This window comes from Ornithodoros turicata, chromosome 4 (genome assembly GCF_037126465.1).
Source record: "Ornithodoros turicata isolate Travis chromosome 4, ASM3712646v1, whole genome shotgun sequence".
NCBI classification, from domain to species: Eukaryota; Metazoa; Arthropoda; class Arachnida; order Ixodida; family Argasidae; genus Ornithodoros; species Ornithodoros turicata.
Genome location: NC_088204.1, coordinates 61,444,565 through 61,462,918, shown reverse-complemented (window position 1 = coordinate 61,462,918; position 18,354 = coordinate 61,444,565). Strand labels below are relative to the sequence as shown.

Sequence of the window (18,354 nt, the reverse complement as noted above, 5' to 3'; positions counted from 1 at the left end):
TTGATTGAACTCGTAATTTCAGCCTATTAAATAAACTAGTATTCCCAACTTCCCTAAAATCTGTTGTCCGCGTCTTTTTTCTTCCACAACTATATATATATATATATATATACATACTTATACTGTATGCTTTACTATATGTAGTACATTTTGTTAGGAGTAACATAAAAAGTCGGGAGACGAGTTCAATTTCTCCTTGTTTTTTTTCTTACAAACATATATGCTTTTAACAACGTATATATGCCACCATAACCACATATATATAGCCATATAACCACATATGCAGATGGAATCAGTAACGGATAAGGTATACATATACAGGGTGTGTGCAGAAAAACCTGACCCGCATTTTTACATGTAACTCGTTGTCTACTTAGCCGAGGAACTTCCGGTGGCGCACGACGGCGTATTTATGCGTGCGAAAGCTACAAAAAAATCCTGGAAGCCATACTCAGTGTAAAAAAATAAACAGAGCGCGAAAACATGGGCTTCCATGGATTAGAATAGGACGGTCATGACAGTGCATGGTAGTGTATTTCGGTCTCAGGAGAGTTATGTGCAGGTACCGCTAGGGGTACTGCCGATGATCATCCATGTGGGACATCGTTTCGATTCATGCACCGATAGCTCCCCTAGCGGTACTTGAACACAACTCTCCTACGTCCACCATGTTGCCCTATTCTGATGCACGGAAGCCGACGTTTTCGTTGTTCCATTTATTTTTTAAGCTGAGTATGGCTTCCACAATTTTTCTGCAGATTTCGCACGCATAAATGCGCCATCGTGCGCCACCGGAAGTTCGTTAGTAAGGTAGGCAACAAGCTATGTGCCTAAATGCGGGTCACGTTCTTCTGCACACACCCTGTATATAGGTTAAAGAAGTTGATATATCAGACGGCTGCGAAGTTGAATAAAAGTAAAATAATAAGACGTGGACGACGTTTCATAGCATATTATAATCTTTGTGTAAGATTACCCATTAAATAACCTAATTTTTGTTAACTTTCCTGTAATCTGTCGACCACGTCTGATTATTTTACTGATAGTATATCCATATATGTATATACCTCTTTGTCCATTACTGATTCTATCTGCATATATTACGTGGTTAAAAGTTCATACCGGTAGCCGTCTGCGTACGAAGAAACTGTTTCTGCAATTCTGCGTCTTCCCGACATGCCTCTGTCCACGCAGACGACGTTGATAAAGTGGCAACTTCCACAGTTTTGGTATGTCGCTAGGGTTATCCGTTTCAATCCAAACCAGCCCAGTTTCCGCAACATGATGGCGCTCAGTAGACACGGGCGAAGTATAACTTTGGATAGGCCTAATAATACCGAGCTGCATTTCAATCCGTCATTGGTCTCATACCTGGAACAGTGGGTGGAGCTCCAGGTATAGACAGGTATAGACTCCAGGTATAGACTCCTTTTTTTATACAGGGCTCTGGGGAAGGTGCGGTCAGCCTGCTGTGGGTCGCGGCTCTGTGCACGAAGGGGAGGAGAAAGCTCTTGCTTTGGGATTCGGACAGTCCCGCGGCACTACCCGCCATAGAAAACATGTAGTATATCCCGGTAGCCTTCAATGTGATGCTTCCTGTACACTAGTAACCGTCAGTTTGCGAATCTACCTACTCGCGCTTAAACATGTCCAATGGCACGATCTTGGGTCAGCACAGACAGGGTGTCTCGTTGACACGTCAGTGTTCCATAGTGTCAGCGAAACTTCTGGACGTCGCAGTGCACGCCAGAAAGCGCACGCACAATGAGAGAGAGAGAGAAAAAAAAAAGAGCCGGAGCTCTACGAGTATGGCTGTCCGTGAGGAATATGTTCATAATTTGACCGTGCTTGCACCAGCTGCGGACGGCCGTTTCGTTCTACGGGTACCCAAGCAGCACGTCAATATTGGTTTAATATTGGACCCACATGGGCTGCCAATATTGGACCAATACGGGGAGTGCAACCTGGCTCCATGTTGGACCAATATGGGCTGCCCATATTGGCAAGTCGATTTTGCGCCAATGTTTCCAATATTTTGCCAATATTTATGTGATAACGCCAACGGGGAGTCCTTGCACTAATAAAGCATTATCCGGTTTAATATCCACCACTGATGTTACTTCTTTCTTCTTTTTGCTTTTTCCTTTCTGCAGATCTCATTAATCCACGTCAAAAAAAAACAAAAAAACACTGCATCGTCCCAAAAATGAAGAACGGGCGCCACGCCCGTCTTGCTGAAGGAAACAAGCAGTCCCACTGAATGCCAAACGTCCCTCAGAAGCCTTCGTTGGGATTGCAACAGTCTATGAACCAAAAATTTCCAACCTGCTCCGGGAGTACAAAGGAGCGAAACACTTTAGTGACGGTGACGGATATGCGCCAGAGCAACTCACACTGCTTGCAGCAACTCGAAAGCACCTGACTTTACAGAAGAGGCATCCCTTCCTATCAAACATTGTGTTTTTTACTTGACCTGCGGCAATTCCGTTATCATTACAGGAACCCGCGACATTTTATCACGTATGAAACGTTTGATCCGACTGTCACGCATGCGCATTAGTTGTAGGACGCGTGATTTCTCTCAAACGACCACGCTCGCTCTCAGTCGGCTCGACCGATTGGCATTGGCATCGCGAAGCAAGATGGCGGCTGCTTCGAGAACGTGGAAAGTTGAGTTGTCGAGTTCTAGTGAACGTTATGACCAGTTCTCACTTGGCGACGCCCGACGCGACGTCGTGAACGGACGGCGGAAATAGATGTGCATTTCCGGCGTTGAGACAGAAGAGACGTCGAGCCAAACAAATTGCCATGCCAAACTTCTTTCACGACGTCGGCGAGAACTGCCGAGAACGATATACCGGCGACCAATCAGATGACACAGAAAGGCCACGCCTCCTGATTTTTCGTCTGCTTTCGACGACGGAATGCCAGTGTGGTGAGAACATGAAAATCGTGCGCTCTGACGGGGCGGCGGAAATGCACCTCTACTTCCGCCGCCCGCTCGCGACGTCGCGTCGGGCGTCGCCAAGTGAGAACTGGCCCTTACAATGGGATTCCCACGTATGTTGACTGTTTCGAACAATGTGTATCATATGCAGGAAGTTGCTGGATGTAACGACGTACTGAATTGGGCATTTCACACGCTTCAACGTCCAATCTTGCCGTGCTGCTTGGGCATTCGTGCAACACGGGTACGTACCATTTTCTGTATTTTAGGTCAATATGGGGTGTACACGGGCAATATGGGGCCCATATTCCCAGGATTTTCCCAATATTGGCCCAGACTTTGCAATATGGGGCCCATATTGCCAGGATATTCCCAGTATTGGCTCAAACTGGGAAATATGGGGCTCATGTCGCTTCAATGCAGCACTGAGACGGGACGAAGGGCGGTTAAAACAAGGAGACAAACGTATCTGCAAACTCTCAACTGACAGGAATTTATTTGCGCAGACAATTTAAACCTTGTTTTAACCGCCCTTCGTCCCGTCTCAGTGCTGCATTGAAGCGACATGAACGATCACCAACTCCCCCTCTTCCTCCCTTTGATCAAATATGGGGCCCATATTGCCCAGTTTCAGCCAATATGGGGGAAATCTTGGTGGAACGGGCCCCATATTGGACTTGTATCGCCAATGACCAGCCAATATGGGCCCAATATTGTGTGCTGCTTGGGTAGTTGGCATTCACCAGCAGAGCTAAGCGCGAGTGCGAGGATACGCGCGCCGTTTTGCGATTTGCGGGTAAAAATTCGGTGTAGCTTTGGGTTGCAGGTAAATGCGGGACTACCCACAACGCCTAAACAAACCTTTTGCCACCCTAACTTAATCATTAGTATTGGCATTTTCTCCACCCTTCATCATGAAAAATTTCTGAAAACTAAAGTTTTTCCACATACCCGATGATAATTTTATCTTTCGCCGAATCACCGGTGGTTTTCATTTATATAGCTGACAAAGTCGACACCGGACGTTCAGCGAAACAACTTGCGCTCGTGGAAGTGCCTGTTATCGTCTTGTGAACGTCGGAAATGCCTATTATCCCGTCCTACAGGTACACAGCAATCGAGTGCTATCCTGCATTTCGTCTGTAGGGCGAGGGTAGTGACATTTCTGAAATGCGATGTGGGCAAGCAGCAAGCATTGCGTCTTGTCCCACGCTGCAGGTGCGAAGCAAACAGCTGTCCATTGCTAGCCTGCTTTTCGTTTGTAACGCGAGCGCAGTGATATTTTTGAAATGCAACGTGGGCAAGCATTGCGTCCTGTCCCGTCCAACAGTTGCAAAGCAAACAGCTGTCCCGTACTATCCTGCTTTTCGTTTGGAGGGCAGTAAGACTTCTGAAATGCGATGTGGTAAGCATTGGGTCTTGTCGCATCCTATAGTGTGCAACGCAAACGAACCTCCGCTGCTGGGATGGGCGCAATCAAATTATGAACATATTTTTGCCTGCAGCCATATGCTTCTGTTTTTCATTTCTACATTATTATTGATAATATATAGTATATATGGTCATGATTAACTATAATTTATAGTAATGTTTCGTACACTCCTTAAGCTGATTTGATACTGTCTCAACATGCTTTATTTCATTCACTGCTATTTTTTTAATAATTTGCCAGGTGGCTTGACAGGTACCCGCATCTACCTTTTACAGTTTCGAGTGAATTCACAACAGACCAAGTGAAAAGTGATAGCACAGATGTGTACTTCGTTAAAACAGACAGGTTGTCTACTAAATATGTCGTTAATATCAACCAACCGTAATCGTCATAACGTGTCTTCTGAGCATCGATTCGGAAAAGCAGGTGAGCCACGTGACCTTCATCTGACCTTTCTCTCTCAGGTAGTGGGCGAATGCGAAGCACTTCTCCAAGGATACCTTCCTGCATAAAATGTTTTTTTTTTCTGCGAAAATGCCTTGGAACAGCAGATTACAAAATGCGTCAAAAAATCCCGTCTCTCGCGACATAAAACCCCAATTACTATTATTATTATTACAAAATCGCATGTCAAAGGAGTATACTCCCTGGCTAATATCGGCGTGGACAGGAATCACTAGGGAATTTGAGGGCTTTGAGAATTTGAGGAATTTGAGATTTTTAGGTAATTAGTCATTCGATGGTTGAGCAACGGATGGCCAAGGACGTCCGCCGGCCCAGAGATGATTAGCGAAAACAGGATGTCTATAGCCCTTATAGCTTTTTTTGTGTGTGTGTGTGAAAAATCTGTATATAAAAAAAAAGACACCCTGTATTTTGAGCAACGATCAAACCGCTGACAACAGTAGTATAGATTAATACGGCTTAGTAACGGTGCCTGTATAAGAACCATGCGGCATAAGAACCGTGCGCTATAACGACATCCTTTTTCTAATCCAAGATGGCCGATTCTAAGCCAACACAATCCAGTTCTAAGCCAACACAATTCACTTGTAATCCAAGCACAAGCCAAATCCAAAGCCATCTGATTGGCCACCATTAGCTCCGCCCACTTCACGTTGATTGGCCCCTGCTAAGCCTACTGATCTTTGATTGGCTGACCGTAGCTCCGCTCCTTTATGCTAATTAATTGGCTTGGCTCCACCCAGTTCGTGCTGAATGGCCCGTGCTAAGCCTACTGATCATTGATTGGTTGACTGTAGCTCCGCCCCTTTATGCTAATTACTCGGCTCTTCACGCTGATTGGTGCATGCGTATCGCTGAGCACGCCCCCGTTATGCTAATTAACCGGCTCCGCTGATTGGTCCATTGTAGGCCTACCGATCACTCTCCCACGCTTTCTAAGCCCTCTGATTGGCTGTCCCCACCGATTGGCCCGTTCTAAGACCACCGATTGGCCTGCTGAACATAGCCTTCAGTAGCGCCCGCCAGACGGCAGCGGCCCCGCTGCGGCTTTATCTCAGATGTTCAAACTTACCCATGCCCCGGGCTAGCGGGTGGCCTACTGAACATAGCCTTCACCGGCGCCCGCCAGATGGCAGCGACTCCACTGCGGCTTTATCTCAGATGTTCAAACTTACCTTGTGGTGTGCGCCCACTTCATGCTGATTGGTCTGATTCAGACGTCTAAGCCTACTGATCACCCTTCCGATGTAAGCCTGCCGATTGGCCCGTTCTAAGCCCACTGACACCGGATGGTGCAACCCTTTACTGGCTCCGCCCACTTCACGCTGATTGGCCCATTCTAAGCCTACCGATGGCTGGCCCTGATTGGTCCATGCTAAGCCTACTGAACGGTGATTGGCTTACCTGTCGCTCCTAAGCAGCTTCAGACAAGACACACGACAATTGTTGATTTCAACCTTTATTTGGTACAACAGCCTCCTGGTCCAGCTGTGGGTAGGTTCAGCTGCATCACAGAGAGATCATTGGTCCATAATTCCTTGTGGACATCTCTCACGCTCACTCAGCTCCCTCGGTAGATTCCAACTGTTATTGGTTCATCTGACTGCACGTGGCCGCTCACCCAGCTCCTTATTGGTTCTAGTCGGTCACCGCTCCCTCATAGGCTCCAACTCCGATTGGTCCATCTAACAGCAAGTGGTCACTGCTATTGATCCATTGAACCGCAAGCCACTCATTGGTCACTCACACTCATCTCTAGACGAGATAAATTTAACTGTGGAACTTTTACCATAAGATAACTTTAGCGGGGGCTGGTAGGCTCCAACGGCTATTGGCCCGTGCTAACCGCATGCCTCCACCCATTGGTTCACAACGCGCATGCTCTGACGGCGCCGAAGAAGGTTCCCTACACATTTAATAGAAATTATGCTATTGGTCCAGCTGCGTCATAGGGCACGGCTTGGTTCTGCTGTGGCTGGCCCTGATGCTACTTACTTCGTGGCGCAACTCTTTAATGGCTCCACCCACTTCGCATTGATTGGTCCATTTTAAGCCTACTGACTTCTAAGCCAGTCCACGCTAAGCCTACTGATCACTCTACCAGCGCTCTGATTGGCCGCTACCAATTGGCCCTCGTTCTAAGTCCACTGACACCAGATGGCGCAACTCTTCACCAGCTCTGCCTACTTCATGCTGATTGGTCCATTCTAAGCCTACTGACTTCTAAGCCGAACCACGCTAAGCCTACTGATTGTCCCTTCACACCAAAGCCTACCGGTGTCTGGCCCTGATTGGTCCACGTTAAGCCTACTGAACAGTGATTGGCTAGCCTGTCGCTCCTAAACCACAATGCAGCACCTTCAGACAAGACACACGACAACTGTTGATTTCAACCCTTATTTGGTACAACAGCCTGTGGGTAGGTTCAGCTGCATCAGAGAGATCCCTCTTGCGCTCATTGGTCACTCAGCTCCCTCGATAGACACCATATGGCTCATCTAACTGCAAGTGCTCATTGGCCCATCTGACTACAAGCCTCTCATTGGTCACTTATGTCTAGGGCTCCCTAACAGGCTCCAACTGCTATTGGCCCATGCCTCCAGCCGCGGCTGCTCACTGGTTCACAATGGAACTTTTTCACATGCTCTGCCCTACACATACAAGAGATGGCGTCGCTTGTCTTTGCAAAGATGGACAGCTGCCATTGCATTGGTGACTCATTTCTATCCAACTGGTTCATACTTCTAGAGAGCCAGCGTGCTGAACAGCTTACATGCCGCCTCCTCCCGGTATTCACATAGCCACAGTTGGAAATGGGGAAAAATTTTTTTTTTCAGGGTACACATCTCAAAACACACTCTACACGAGTAAAGTTGGCTTCCCCCGGTTGCACGCGGGCGTTAGGTCAAGCCCGCCCCATGAGAACAAGCTTAGGATCGTTTAGGATGTGTGTGTGCTTTGCAGTTCAACCTAAAAATTGTTTCAATCAAGCAGAATGGCAAATGATGCAATGGAGCGCGTTCATTCTTGAGAACGAATTTTGTGACAGAACATAAACAAAACAAAACATTTCAATGTGCAAAAACCTCATCGTGATGCTAATCGGGGAAGCCAGCACGCGTTCGAAATAAACAAGAAGAAGCACATGATCGAGAAAACAACGATAGTTGATGTTGTGCAGAGAAGCTGGTTTGAGGGAAAACAGCTTGTATGATCAATAAACCCTTGGGCCTGTTTTTATTTTAGACAGCGCGCATTCAACACGCGAAATTAAATAAATCGAGCAGAATGACAATAGCATAGTGGCGCTATGTGGTGAAGCTCAAGACGCACTGACACTCCAACGCTTATTAAACAATGCTATGCACGCACGTACTGAAGCTAAAAAAGAAAAGGGCAGACTCAACCCAAGCTGAGTATGAAGAAACACAATTTCACACTGCTCCCCTCAGAATACTCTGTTCAAACATAGCCAGTGTACACGACACAGCTCGCAGTCCTGGAAGCACTCTTAGAAATATAAGTTCAAGGCACAACGTCGCACTATGAACGAGTTCACCTCGGAAAAAATGCGCGCTCACCTTCGCAGACGGGTCACGAGCACCATGCCTCAATATCTGAAACATGCGGCGCGTGGACAGCTCACGCGACTTTAGCCAGCCCGTGCAGGTTTAGACTTCAACATAAGAAATTAACTAAATCAAGCACAGTGATGCTATGTCGTGACTGACGCTCCAACGCTTATTAAACAACGCTATGCAGTGAAGCTTCGCACGTACTCAATGTTAAAAACGGACACTCAACCCAAAACTGAGTATGAAGAAACACAATTTCAAATTGCTCTCTCCCAGAACATCCCGTGCACCTCCGCGTTCCTTCTCTATACTGGAAGCAGCAATATTAAGATCGTCGCACTATGAACAAGTCATCTCATAAAAAAAGAAAGGGCTTACCTCATCACACCGGTATTACGCACGTAGACTCTTGTCGCATGGCGCGGTACAGCAGGGTAGGGAAACACGGCCGCGTGGACAGCTCACACGATTTCAGCCTGCCCGCGCACACCTCACAACATGCGCCGACACACCCAACATGTCGACCACTTACCGTGCCAGCCGCACGGAAAACTTGATAGCCGAAACACAGGCGCGTAACACACCCCTCCGGTTGGGACCATCTCTTTTATATCAGTGCTCGCTCGTTTCCGCAAGGTTGCAAGCCCGAGAAATTGGGTCACCTTGAAGATGTGTTGGAGCCATCTGTTTTATATCAAAGAGGCACTTCATGGCCAAACTCTGCGGCGGACCCTAGCGGAAAAAAAAATGTTGCGTCAAGGTGATGTAAATAGGCCTTCTCCGAGAAACTGGGTCACCTCGTAAATCATGTTTTCCGAGGCCGCGCGTATTAAAACCAGTGATCACACCACGCTATGCGAAGGGAAAAAAAATATCCCTATGAGCCCACCTGCTCATTGCCGAAACAAGCTTTCTCTAACCAAGAACAAAGGGTTCGCTTATGCAGTTTCCAAGAAGTTCCAAATGTCCTTCGCAGCTAACGGGCGCGCATCACGGGCCGTTCCTGCGTGATTGTGTAAACAAAATCGCACCACCCTCCAAGGGCGCATTTGAGTTCCGTCCATCGGTCGACTCTGGGTTTAGCGCACAACGAGGAAGATGAGGAAAGTTCTCATTTTCAGTTCATTCGGCAGTATTTCCTGTTTTTAGAGGGGAAAATTCTGTGTTGTGTGATGGAGAAGCTATATAGATAGGTGATAAGGAGAAGGATTATATAGCACGTACTCATCGACTAAACGAGCATAGTTTGTGGAGAGCGCCACGCTATTTTAAAGCCATTTTATATCATATCCCAAACGTTCTGCGCGATCAAATGGAAGAAGAAAACCGTTTCACGCATCACGGTGCGTGCGCGTTTCAGCGTGCTCAAACAAGTTCTGGCTATTAGTAAAAGAAGTAGTTTTGGGTTCCCAGGCGGGTTCTGCATGGTGTTTCCAGCGCATCAGACGATGTTCTACAACAACGTAAACTGTTCTGCGCGATCAAACAAGTCCCGCTCCCACGCGCGTACCATATCATAACTTGTTTCAGCGTGCTCAAACAAGTTCTGGCTATTAGTAAAAGGTTTCCAGCGCATCAGGCGATATTCTACAACAACGTAAATTGTTCTGCGCGATCAAAACAAGTCCCGCTCCCACGCGCGTGCCATATCATAACTTGTTTCAGCGTGCTCAAACAAGTTCTGGCTTTTGTGGTCGTATGATGGTGCAGATTTGTAAGAAACACTGAAGAGATTCAAGGGCACACACAATGGAAATCGACGGCCGAATTAGAAAAGGTATTGCGATTTTATCCTCGCTGTCTAATCAAAAGCACTATTTTCAGCAGGGCGAACGGTCCTCGATGTTTTGACGGCGTTTTTCGGTTGGATTCCGGAAGATGCAGTACCGCGGGGTCTCTGTGAAGCTTTCATCGGGAATCGATTCACCACCATCGATAGGGTAGACGATGCTGTGGACGAGATCCTACGAGTATACCACGAAATTGAGCTAGAAAAAGGAGATGCGAACCTATTCATGATATCACGCGATCTCGGCGAAGTCCTAAAGAGATACGGCTACAGAGACATCGCGGGCATAGATATTCTTCAAGCTCTGCATCTGCTGCACGTCTTAGTTTACCTCTGGAATGAATGCTGTCGTATCATGTACGAACCGGATGGCTGTCCCCTAAAGATCGAGTGAAACTGCTGTGTAATCCTTACGTAAAATAAAGCTCTTTCGTCAGCACAAAAGATTTTTGAATGCATGAACAGACGGTTTCGAACGTCCAGCCTACCTCATTCGACGCATTTTTTGAAATTGCCACGCGGGCGTTTGACATCGCGTATCTTTATAACCACACATGGAGTAACTCTAAAACAAAGTATGGGGAATAAGGTACTATCGAAGCCTGATGTGCGAAAATACTCTCCCTCTATATCTGTAAATAGGCAACACGCTGTGCAATTCGAGCTCCCACCGCACACCATTCGGGATAGCACATCGACACAACATGGTGTTTGATAGAAGAAGGGGTAAATCGATTTCTTGCCCTCTCTTCACAGAACTGACGAAAATCACATTTTCTGTAGGACGCGTGGTCCTCGATGTTGTAACAACCTTCTTCCAGTGGATACCTGAACAGGAAGTGCCGGAAGGAATATATGAAGCTTTCATCAACAAAAGATTCAGCGCAGATGACAGGATAGACAGCGCCGTGGACAAGATCTTACGCATGCACTACGTAATCGAGCGAAAGCAAGGAGTCTCATTTCTATTCAAAATATCACGTAATCTCGATGAAGTCCTAAGGAGGTCGAGCTACGAAGACATTGTACCTGTAGATATTCTTCAAGCTCTCCTTCTGCTACGCATGCTGGTCTATCGGTGGAATCAATGTTGTTGTTGTACGATTTACCAAGTGAGCGGTCGGTTTATATTTCCAAGGATTGAGTGACACAGCACAGGCAAATAAACGTTTCTTTTCATAAAAAATCTATGGATGATCTCAATGTGCGTAAACAATGAATATTTCGCGCTGTCACTAGATATCTACTCAATGGGTGGCAAGACCCCGGCGTAGTTCGCGAGGTGGATTTGTTTTACACCATAAAACTATAGTGGGTGCTTCATTCCCGCATTTATTTCGTGCGAACTTTATGTCACAAACAATAAAGATTATGAAAAAATTGTTTGTGGTAAACACTGTGTTCACAACACTTTAGCGAGGACGTCTTCTAACGTGGAGACAACACGTTCATTTCCCTCGATGACGGTAATGTCCAAGCTCGTGTGGTTCTTTTTCCAGTAGTCGCGCACCACGGGGATGGAAAACCCGGCATTTATGATTGTCTCGTCGATGAGTTCTCCGTTTCTATATCGCTCCAGCAGTTCCAACTTGTATCTCGCAAACTGTCTTATTTTATGAGTACTCCGCACGGGAATAGCTCTCAAAATGTCACTAAAATCACTCTCTTCTCCGTGTCCATTTAAAAAGTTGTGTAGGCATTGTAAATCTGTCAGCATGCGTTTGCATACGAACTGATCCATCTCACACGACACACTGAGGCTTCGCAGTTTCGCGGTTGTCAAGTCGCTGCTCATCACTTTTCTCATGTCGGAGGATCATCCTTGAATCTCTTCAGTCTTTCTTACAAATCTGTACCATCATACGAGTCTCACCACAAAAGCCAGAACTTGTTTGAGCACGCTGAAACAAGTTATGATATAGTACGCGCGTGGGAGCGGGACTTGTTTGATCGCGCAGAACAGTTTACGTTGTTGTAGAACATCGCCTGATGCGCTGGAAACACCATGCAGAACCCGCCTGGGAACCCAAAACTACTTCTTTTACTAATAGCCAGAACTTGTTTGAGCACGCTGAAACGCGCACGCACCGTGATGCGTGAAACGGTTTTCTTCTTCCGTTTGATCGCGCAGAACGTTTGGGATATGATATAAAATGGCTTTAAAATAGCGTGGCGCTCTCCACAAACTATGCTCGTTTAGTCGATGAGTACGTGCTATATAATCCTTCTGCTTAGCACCTATCTATATAGCTTCTCCATCACACAACACAGAATTTTCCCCTCTAAAAACAGGAAATACTGCCGAATGAACTGAAAATGAGAACTTTCCTCATCTTCCTCGTTGTGTGCTTAACCCAGAGTCGACCGATGGACGGAACTCAAATGCGCCCTTGGAGGGTGGTGCGATTTTGTTTACACAATCACGCAGGAACGGCCCGTGATGCGCGCCCGTTAGCTGCGAAGGACATTTGGAACTTCTTGGAAACTGCATAAGCGAACCCTTTGTTCTTGGTTAGTGAAAGCTTGTTTCGGCAATGAGCAGGTGGGCTCATAGGGATATTTTTTTCCCTTCGCATAGCGTGGTGTGATCACTGGTTTTAATACGCGCGGCCTCGGAAAACATGATTTACGAGGTGACCCAGTTTCTCGGAGAAGGCCTATTTACATCACCTTGACGCAACATTTTTTTCCGCTAGGGTCCGCCGCAGAGTTTGGCCATGAAGTGCCTCTTTGATATAAAACAGATGGCTCCAACACATCTTCAAGGTGACCCAATTTCTCGGGCTTGCAACCTTGCGGAAACGAGCGAGCACTGATATAAAAGAGATGGTCCCAACCGGAGGGGTGTGTTACGCGCCTGTGTTTCGGCTATCAAGTTTTCCGTGCGGCTGGCACGGTAAGTGGTCGACATGTTGGGTGTGTCGGCGCATGTTGTGAGGTGTGCGCGGGCAGGCTGAAATCGTGTGAGCTGTCCACGCGGCCGTGTTTCCCTACCCTGCTGTACCGCGCCATGCGACAAGAGTCTACGTGCGTAATACCGGTGTGATGAGGTAAGCCCTTTCTTTTTTTATGAGATGAACTTGTTCATAGTGCGACGATCTTAATATTGCTGCTTCCAGTATAGAGAAGGAACACGGAGGTGCACGGGATGTTCTGGGAGAGAGCAATCTGAAATTGTGTTTCTTCATGCTCAGTTTTGGGTTGAGTGTCCGTTTTTAACATTGAGTACGTGCGAAGCTTCACTGCATAGCATTGTTTAATAAGCGTTGGAGCGTCAGTCACGACATAGCATCACTGTGCTTGATTTAGTTAATTTCTTATGTTGAAGTCTAAACCTGCACGGGCTGGCTAAAGTCGCGTGAGCTGTCCACGCGCCGCATGTTTCAGATATTGCGGCATGGTGCTCGTGACCCGTCTGCGAAGGTGAGCGCGCATTTTTTCCGAAGTGAACTCGTTCATAGTGCGACGATCTTAATATTGCTGCTTCCAGTATAGAGAAGGAACACGGAGGTGCACGGGATGTTCTGGGAGAGAGCAATCTGAAATTGTGTTTCTTCATGCTCAGTTTTGGGTTGAGTGTCCGTTTTTAACATTGAGTACGTGCGAAGCTTCACTGCATAGCATTGTTTAATAAGCGTTGGAGCGTCAGTCACGACATAGCATCACTGTGCTTGATTTAGTTAATTTCTTATGTTGAAGTCTAAACCTGCACGGGCTGGCTAAAGTCGCGTGAGCTGTCCACGCGCCGCATGTTTCAGATATTGCGGCATGGTGCTCGTGACCCGTCTGCGAAGGTGAGCGCGCATTTTTTCCGAGGTGAACTCGTTCATAGTGCGACGTTGTGCCTTGAACTTATATTTCTAAGAGTGCTTCCAGGACTGCGAGCTGTGTCGTGTACACTGGCTATGTTTGAACAGAGTATTCTGAGGGGAGCAGTGTGAAATTGTGTTTCTTCATACTCAGCTTGGGTTGAGTCTGCCTTTTTCTTTTTTAGCTTCAGTACGAGCGTGCATAGCATTGTTTAATAAGCGTTGGAGTGTCAGTGCGTCTTGAGCTTCACCACATAGCGCCACTATGCTATTGTCATTCTGCTCGATTTATTTAATTTCGCGTGTTGAATGCGCGCTGTCTAAAATAAAAACAGGCCCAAGGGTTTATTGATCATACAAGCTGTTTTCCCTCAAACCAGCTTCTCTGCACAACATCAACTATCGTTGTTTTCTCGATCATGTGCTTCTTCTTGCTTATTTCGAACGCGTGCTGGCTTCCCTGATTAGCATCACGATGAGTTTTTTGCACATTGAAATGTTTTGTTTTGTTTATGTTCTGTCACAAAATTCGTTCTCAAGAATGAACGCGCTCCATTGCATCATTTGCCATTCTGCTTGATTGAAACAATTTTTAGGTTGAACTGCAAAGCACACACACATCCTAAACGATCCTAAGCTTGTTCTCATGGGGCGGGCTTGACCTAACGCCCGCATGCAACCGGGGGAAGCCAACTTTACTCGTGTAGAGTGTGTTTTGAGATGTGTACCCTGAAAAAAAAAATTTCTTTCCCCATTTCCAACTGTGGCTATGTGAATAGCGGGAGGCGGCGGCATGTAAGCTGTTCAGCACGCTGGCTCTCTAGAAGTATGAACCAGTTGGATAGAAATGAGTCACCGATGCAATGGCAGCTGTCCATCTTTGCAAAGACAAGCGACGCCATCTCTTGTATGTGTAGGGCAGAGCATGTGAAAAAGTTTCATTGTGAACCAGTGAGCAGCCGCGGATGGGACGGGCTTCACATAACGCAGGCATGCAACCGGGGGAAGCCAACTTTACTTGTGTAGAGCGTGTTTTGAAATGTGTACCCTGAAAATGTTTTTTTTTAAATTTCCAACTGCGTCTATGTGAACAGCGGGAGGCGGCGGCATGTAAGCTGTTCAGAACGCTGGCTCTCTAGAATTATGAGCCAGTTGGATAGAAATGAGTCACCAATGCAATGGCAGCTGTCCATCTTTGCAAAGACAAGCGGCGCCATCTCTTGTCTGTGTAGGGCAGAGCATGTGAAAAAGTTCCATTGTGAACCAGTGAGCAGCCGCGGATGGAGGCATGGGTCGATAGCAGTTGGAGCCTGTTAGGGAGCCCTAGACATAAGTGACCAATGAGAGGCTTGTAGTCAGATGGGCCAATGAGCACTTGCAGTTAGATGAGCCGTATGGTGTCTATCGAGGGAGCTGAGTGACCAATGAGCGCAAGAGGGATCTCTCTGATGCAGCTGAACCTACCCACAGGCTGTTGTACCAAATAAGGGTTGAAATCAACAATTGTCGTGTGTCTTGTCTGAAGCTGCTGCATTGTGGTTTAGGAGCGACAGGCTAGCCAATCACTGTTCAGTAGGCTTAACGTGGACCAATCAGGGCCAGACACCGGTAGGCTTTGGTGTGAAGGGACAATCAGTAGGCTTAGCGTGGTTCGGCTTAGAAGTCAGTAGGCTTAGAATGGACCAATCAGCATGAAGTAGGCAGAGCTGGTGAAGAGTTGCGCCATCTGGTGTCAGTGGACTTAGAACGAGGGCCAATAGGAGATATGCGAAATAGCGCCATCTGTCGAGTGCGCCGCTCCCGACCGCCATGGCTAAGGCAGATCTCTCACGAGCTGCAGCGCGGCTTGAGGGGATTCCGCTAAAGAGAAGTCCACGGCCGCAATTTTTGAAGCACGACTTCTCGGTGGAGTACAGAACATTTCAGCGGAATGTACGAATGACAAACTGTTCAGAACTATAGTCTCAGCAGCAGAAATAGTCCTACAGTTTTGCGATGGATTCCATTTTCAGCGAGATCTCACACGGCATTTATCATCAACATTCGGCATTTGCATTTACTTTGTTTTCTGCAATACTTCGCTTTTTAGTTTTAACTGATATTGTGATGGTAAGATTAAATGAGATACTGGTCTTATAAAAGGGAATATTTTGATGCAGGAGTTTTTCATACCAGTTGCCGCACTGTGCCGAGCAATTTCTTCCTTAATGTTTTGAGATTCTGGTAACCACGCCACGGTTGTAGTGCTGCTGCATTTGGTAGTTGTGATATATAATTAGACGATATAGTACTAAGTTTCAGATTTAGATGTTGGAAGGTATCTGGTTCTATCATTGCTGCTTGCTCTCCTTAAGCCACGACTTGACCCGTTTGTCGAGCATGTGACTTCATGACCAACATTTATTTGTTATTTAATAAATAAATATTTGATCAACATAAATGCCATGATTCTGAACCTGTAATAAGAGTGGTTTTATCCTATGTAGTTCAACCACAAGAAGTGATCTTCCTTAACGCACACACAAACACAAATAAGATTTAAAAGCAAATATTTACAGATGACGTCCTATTCTCGCGTTCTGGCCTATTTAGTGGTTCGACTAATTTATTTTCTTACTTTCCGTTGTGCACGAGAAACTGGAACACAGTAGAGAACACATGTAGAGACCGCAAATTATTGTGCACATGCTTATTTGGAGTTAGGATGTACGTCAAGAGAGCACACTAGGTACATATGCAAAACAATATTCCAATCTATCACATTTGACAATTCACCTGCGGGTTATGATATAATTCACCATAAGTTCAGTCATTTTACAAAAAAGAGTCAAATCAGGATCACTCATATCACATTATGGGTCTGCCTCTCAGGTTCTGCATCAGTGGTGCATAAACGAGCGGCAAATGCCTGATTCTAAAGTGACTGCATACTCGTATTAATTCTGAATGATCGAGAATGTTAAGCTTTACTCGTTAAGCTTTAGTCTGGTCCGATAGTAGCCTCAACTACAGGATACTATTTCAGGTTTTTTCTTCATGTCATTTTCTTCCTAGTGCTCAGTTACAGCGATTCATGAATACGCACCCTTTGGCGTTTTATTCCTCTCTGCTAGCACAGCTTCGTGCAGCAGTGCGGTGACACCTTCATCATTACTAAATAACATTTTGTTCTTCAGAGTTTCGACATACGCAGTCCTTTCCACGACAAAAAGTTGTAGTAATCAGATGATTCTTTACTAAGCAGAACGAAAAGCTTGCAGTGTTGTTTACACTATGCTGCTGGCTGCTGCCTTGCTGCACAACAAACTTTTACTAACGCAGTGATACATTAGGCGCTTACACATAGGATGACAACAGAAGCCCTTTTCAGCTGCCACTATTCAGTCAAACTTACTCAGGGGCAACGCAAACCGTGTACACGGAACGGCCATGCTTTCCAAGCATCGCCTCGACGAAAATGGCGCGAGCGCGTTTCCGCTAACGGGCAAGAGAGGGCGCTTCATTTCGCATATCTCCTATTGGTAGCGGCCAATCAGAGCGCTGGTAGAGTGATCAGTAGGCTTAGCGTGGACTGGCTTAGAAGTCAGTAGGCTTAAAATGGACCAATCAATGCGAAGTGGGTGGAGCCATTAAAGAGTTGCGCCACGAAGTAAGTAGCATCAGGGCCAGCCACAGCAGAACCAAGCCGTGCCCTATGACGCAGCTGGACCAATAGCATAATTTCTATTAAATGTGTAGGGAACCTTCTTCGGCGCCGTCAGAGCGTGCGCGTTGTGAACCAATGGGTGGAGGCATGCGGTTAGCGCGGGCCAATAGCCGTTGGAGCCTACCAGCCCCCGCTAAAGTTATCTTATGGTAAAAGTTCCACAGTTAAATTTATCTCGTCTAGAGATGAGTGTGAGTGACCAATGAGTGGCTTGCGGTTCAATGGATCAATAGCAGTGACCACTTGCTGTTAGATGGACCAATCGGAGTTGGAGCCTATGAGGGAGCGGTGACCGACTAGAACCAATAAGGAGCTGGGTGAGCGGCCACGTGCAGTCAGATGAACCAATAACAGTTGGAATCTACCGAGGGAGCTGAGTGAGCGTGAGAGATGTCCACATGGAATTATGGACCAATGATCTCTCTGTGATGCAGCTGAACCGACCCACAGCTGGACCAGGAGGCTGTTGTACCAAATAAAGGTTGAAATCAACAATTGTCGTGTGTCTTGTCTGAAGCTGCTTAGGAGCGACAGGTAAGCCAATCACCGTTCAGTAGGCTTAGCATGGACCAATCAGGGCCAGCCATCGGTAGGCTTAGAATGGGCCAATCAGCGTGAAGTGGGCGGAGCC

General features: G+C 46.6%; 1 protein-coding gene across 2 annotated transcripts in view; it reads right to left on the bottom strand.

Annotated features, from left to right (window-relative positions):
- LOC135391657 (venom metalloproteinase antarease-like TtrivMP_A) overlaps nt 1–18,354 on the bottom strand; it is a 100,151-nt gene that overhangs the window by 60,599 nt on the left and 21,198 nt on the right. For both annotated transcript variants that reach the window (XM_064621995.1, XM_064621996.1), the window contains exon 4: nt 4,760–4,883. In XM_064621995.1, the coding sequence (XP_064478065.1) occupies nt 4,760–4,883 (124 nt within the window). The remainder of the gene's footprint in view (nt 1–4,759; nt 4,884–18,354) is intronic.